Source organism: Diabrotica undecimpunctata, chromosome 1, assembly GCF_040954645.1.
Source record: "Diabrotica undecimpunctata isolate CICGRU chromosome 1, icDiaUnde3, whole genome shotgun sequence".
NCBI classification, from domain to species: Eukaryota; Metazoa; Arthropoda; class Insecta; order Coleoptera; family Chrysomelidae; genus Diabrotica; species Diabrotica undecimpunctata.
In genome coordinates, this window is record NC_092803.1 from 154,453,663 (window position 1) to 154,459,139 (window position 5,477).

The 5,477-nt window shown below is 32.1% G+C and overlaps 1 protein-coding gene across 1 annotated transcript; it reads left to right on the top strand.

Moving 5' to 3' along the window:
- The first annotated feature begins 284 nt into the window (after positions 1-284).
- LOC140435989 (zinc finger BED domain-containing protein 5-like) lies at positions 285-659 on the top strand. Its single transcript, XM_072524701.1, has one exon. The coding sequence runs from the start codon at positions 285-287 to the stop codon at positions 657-659; it is 375 nt and encodes a 124-aa protein (XP_072380802.1).
- Positions 660-5,477: the final 4,818 nt, after the last annotated feature.

The following is a 5,477-nucleotide window of genomic DNA, read 5'->3' on the forward strand; positions in this document are numbered from 1 at the left end:
GTTGCAAAAAAGAAACCTAGATTTACTTGCACTTTTTGGCCAGCATTGAACAGGTAAAACTGCCGCGAGTTGTTTCGCCTTGAATTTTCGCCAGTAGTTTTGACTTTTTTGGTCGCCACCTCGACCAAAGTTGTAGTAAGTATATATATATATATAAAGGCTTTATCTAAGAAGAGAGCTATTTTAAAAAAGAGAAAATATGATGAGTCCTACTTGTCCTTCAGATTTTTCCTGTGGAAATTGCTAAAAATCCAGATGGATAATGCGTTATTTTCAGCAAAGTTATGTGCAATAGCTCTCTTGTACCTGCAAAGCTTAAACAACATCTTGACACCAATCATCCCCAACTGAAAGATAAAAGTGTAAGCTTTTTTGAAAGACACAAAGAAGTACGTAAAACCGGTATGGTTGCTTTACAGAAATATGTTAAAACAGATAATGAAAACGCAACACAAGCATCATTCCTGCTAAGTTACAGAATTGCTTGTGCTGGTAAACCACACACGATTGCAGAGAATTTAATCAAACCAAGTACTGCAGATATCGTCAGTTGCGTACTCGAAAAAGATGCAGTAAAAAAAGTTGCAGCAGTTCATTGTCCAATAACATTATATTTGATCAGATTCATAAGATTTCAGACCACATTGAAGATGAATTAATCTGTAGGTTAAAAGACAGTAAGATGTTTGCTTTACAACTTGACGAAAGTACAGATATCACCGGGTTATCAATACTGCTTGTTTTCGTGAGATACCCCTTCAAAGGATCAATTAAAGAAGATTTGTTTCTCTGTACACTCTCGAGGATCAACACAATAGGAGAAGAAATTTTTAGTCACTGATAATTATATGACTAAACACCATATTGACTGGAACAAATGTATTGATGTGTGCAGCGACGGAGCTGCAGCTATGGTCGGCAAAATAAAAGGAACTGTAACAAGAATAAAGAATATTTCACCCAATTGTAGTACCAGTTACTACCCTTGCCGCAAAAAAAAATGCTATGGGCTTTAAAGAAAGTTCTCGATCAAACCGTAAAAATTGTTAACTACGTTAAATCACGTCCACTCTAGTAGAGGTTTTTTAATAAAGCGTGTGAAGAGGTAGGAAGTCAGAATCAATCAGTTTTGCTACACACGGAAGTAAGATGGCTTTCAAAAGGAAAATTTTTATCAAGATTATTTGAATTGCGCAACAAGCTTACGATTTTCTTTGCTGAACAACCCATTTATGTGTCTGTTAGTACGCTTGTTGAACTATTTCATGATGAGCAGTGGTTGATGATATTGGCTAACTTAGCTGATATATTTGGTAAACTCAACGTATTCTGCCAGTCCCGACAACAAAGAACAGTAACCACATTATAGTAATAGACAAAATATCGTCCCTTAAAAACAAAATTTGCTTGTGGATAGAATATGTGGAACAAAAAAATTACCAATGTTTTATTCTTTTAAATAACTTCCTGGAAGAGAATAAGTTAGGAGTAACCTCAGATGTGGAAAAAAAAATACCTCGAAAAATCCTTGAAAGATTATTTTCAGAAGTTACAGGACATCGACTGGGTTCAGAATCCATTCACAAAACATACCAAGCCATCGATGCTAACTATGCCAGAGTATGAGAATTTGAACTACATTAAGTGTTCATCCCTTCTAAAACAAAAATTCGAATCAAAAGATTTTAATCTGAATGACTTTTGAATTGCACTTAAAGATGAATACCCAGCAATCGTTAAGAAAGCCATCATGGTTCTACTTCCTTTTTTGACGACTTATCGATGCGAGACTGATTTTTTAGCTTACGCTTATACCAAAAACAAGTTCCGAAATAGGCTGAATGCAGCTCCGGATCTTCGTATTCAATTATCAGACATTAAGCCTAATTTTAATCCTATTATAAGAAAATATGTGAAAAAATTTCATTCTTCACATTGAAATAGTTATAGTTACTTACTTAATTGTAATATTTTGTATTCCTTATAATAACCTGTATTCCTTATTTTAACTACAAGGTAATCTCTTTATTTATCAAAATAGGGTTCCGCCAAAAAAAAAATATATCGTCAATTAGGGTTCCGAGACCAAAAAAAAATGGGAACCCCTGATTTAACGAACAAAGGGAAAGTTCTTGAGGGAAAAAGATATTAACAACTAGACTAGGAATGTAGGTATTGTGTAAATTGTTTGTTGAAAATTCAATGTCATGGGTTATATTATTTAAAAGTTATTTATATTTATTCAAGAGGTATATTTTGGAAATGTGTGTTAATTTATTGAAATTATTTATTTAGAATAGACAGCACTGTGATAATGTAGAAAAAGATAGATGTTCTATTTTTGATAAGTTTGGCTGTGCAATAACTCCAATTTGTAATTATCAAATTAATGATGGAGCAATTTTGATCTGTATTTGGGCAGAAAAGAAATTATTGTGATGTCAATTAAATTAAAAAGGACAAACAGAACATATTCAAAGAGACAATACAGACATTTAGTTTAAAAGGGAATGCAAACAGGAATGAAAATGAGAAGTTTATATTTTAAAAATTTTAAGTTGAGAAATATGGAAATACGTGCTTGGCGGAGGAAGGCGATGGATAGGGACGACTGGAGAAAAATTCTTGGGGAGGCTAGGACCCACACAGGGTTGTAAAGCCAAAATGATGATGAAGTTGAGACATTTAAGATTTAGTTGATATAAGTTTAAATGCTCGAATAAATAAACTTTGATAAAATGAAAGGCAGATATTGAGCACAGTTTTATTAATTAAATCTTGCCCAAGATTTGCAATCTTGTCCATTGCAAGATTTAATTAATAAAACTGTGCTCAGTATCTACCTTTCATTTTATTTAAGATTTAGCCTAACTTTTAGTCCTTATAAGTAAGGACTTTTAGTCCTTACAAAGTTCATATTTATTTAAAAGCTACACATAACTATAGTGAATTTTTATGTATGAGAGAGTAATAAAACAATAAATTATGTATGCAAATCCCTAAACTGTTGATACGGGTGACTCAATGAAAAACAGATATTTGTCAACTAGTTTACAGAAGTATATAGGAAAACAATTTTAAATTGAGTATGACCACCAGGTATAAAGGTTGGAGCAGAATAGAATACAATAGTTGTGAGGTTACTAATCCCTAAATAAGGTTGCCAGTGTCGGAGTGATGGAGGTTAACAGGTACTAATGAATTTGCAAGAAATGTAAGATGTTTATTTTATTGGTTATATATAACCAATAAAAGTTTAATAAGTACCTACCTATTTGCAAAATAAAGTTTAATTCTTTAGATAAAATCAAACGTTTTATTTTATCTGAAGTGAGTGCATTCCACGAAGTAAGGGTTTCAACAATCAAACATTTAATTCTTTAATTCCAGAAATCTACGACAGTAATTGACTAGATAATTACCTTCTAAACTTATTCCACAGAAAATGTGATAGTGGGTTTTTCCATTTTGTAGGAAGGTCCAAGTGGCGTATTCAAAATTCTTAACAGTTCACTAAAAGTAGGTACTTCAGTTGCAAGGTGCAGTTTATCGTGTATCCTAGTGTTATGGAAAATTTGGAAGTGCCGTGTAAAAGCCGAAAAATTGGTCCTCTAACAGTTAATGAAAAAACATTAATATTTAATTGTTTTAAATCATTTACAGACCAACGTTTATGTGAAAGTGTTGATGAGACCGTTGAGTTAGTTAGCAGTACACTTGGTGTTGGGAAATCTACGATTTACAGAGTTATTAAAGAAGAGAAATGTGGTAGTTTTCAAATGCCACGTAATGCTCCAGGGAAACCAAAATTTCAAATAGAATATCATTTTAAAGAAGGACTTCGACGAAAAGTGCATGAATTCTTCTTTAGACAAGAATTTCCAACATTGGATAAAGTTCTTGTCTCAGTTCGAGATGATAAGGATTACCCAGAAATGAGTCGAAGTACGTTATTTAAACTTTTAAAAGAAATAGGCTTCCGCTGGAAAAAGAAACCCAGAAAGTCTATTTTATTAGAAAGAAGCGATATTGTCATATGGAGAAGACATTTTCTAAGAACCATAAAGCAAATGAGAAACCAAAAAAGAAAAATATTTTATCTTGATGAAACATGGATCACCGAGGGTCATACACCAAATAAATTTTGGCAGGATGAAACTGTTACAAGTCAAAGGCACACTTTTGTAAATAACTTATCTACTGGTTTAAACCCACCATCAGGAAAGGGACGCAGGCTGATAATAGTACACATTGGCAGTTCAGACGGTTTTGTTGAAGGTGGTTTATTAACTTTTGAATCAACTCGTACCGGTGACTACCATGAAGACATGAATGCTGATGTCTTTCAAGAATGGTTCGAACAAATGATAGATCTTCTTTCTAAGAACTGTGTAATAGTAATGGATAATGCAAGTTATCACTCCACACTTATAGAAGGACTGCCCACAACCAACCAGAATTGGCTGAGTTCAAAAAATATTACGTACCATCCCGGATCTATAAGAAAGGAACTTTATTCGTTGTGTGCCCTTCATAAAGAAAAATTTAAAAAATACGAAATTGATGAAATTACCAAAAATCGTGGAATGACAGTACGTAGATCCCCACCATATCATTGTGAATTAAACCCGATTGAACTGGTATGGGCACAGATAAAGAGTGAAGTTTCAAGAAAAAATACCACTTTTAAAATTCATGATGTTAAACAATTGTTTTTGGAGGCCGTAAATAATGTAAAACCTGAAAACTGGGAAAAGGCAGTAAATCACACTATTAAAGAAGAGGAAAAAATGTGGAAGCTGGACAATATTACTGATAAAATGATCGAGCCAGTTATTATAAATCTTGGTTCTGAAAGTTCATCTTCTGAATCTGATTTGGATTTGTAACAAGTAGCTGTAAGTTTTATATTAATATTTTTATTCATCTATTTAACATACCTTAGACGGTTTTAAAAACTCTTTTTCTCTTTTGTAATTTTTAAAAATTAAAAAAAATGTGAATTTTTTTACACCCTTTTTAATGTAGGCCAGTCAGTTCTAATATAGTGTGTGATAAAAGAGGTCACTTTTGTTTACATACACATAACACTTTATAACACTGAAATAATTCATTTATTTTTTACAATTATTCAAAGTAATTTTTCAATTAATCTTGAGCACGCCCATGGAGTGGTCGGAGCTACCAGTTAAAATTATGCTAATTACTCTCTCGTTCATAAAAATAAACTATAGAAAGTATGAACCTATTTCGACAATTTACTATTAAAAAAATTAAAGAAATTTTCTATTTCGTAAACTATTATCCGCTATAAATCTACGTTATAAGAAGAAGAAAACAATATTTACATAAAATAAAGTTTATTTAAAATAAACCCAAATATTATAGCAATAAAACACATATGGAAAATTATGATTCCATAATAGCATATAATTGAGTTTTATCTCATAACATGGCAGAGTTCACAAAATGTTACT

What these genes read in the sequence shown, in the direction of transcription:
- LOC140435989 (XM_072524701.1), top strand. Translation starts at nt 285, where the DNA reads ATGTGCAATAGCTCTCTTGTACCTGCAAAGCTTAAACAACATCTTGAC.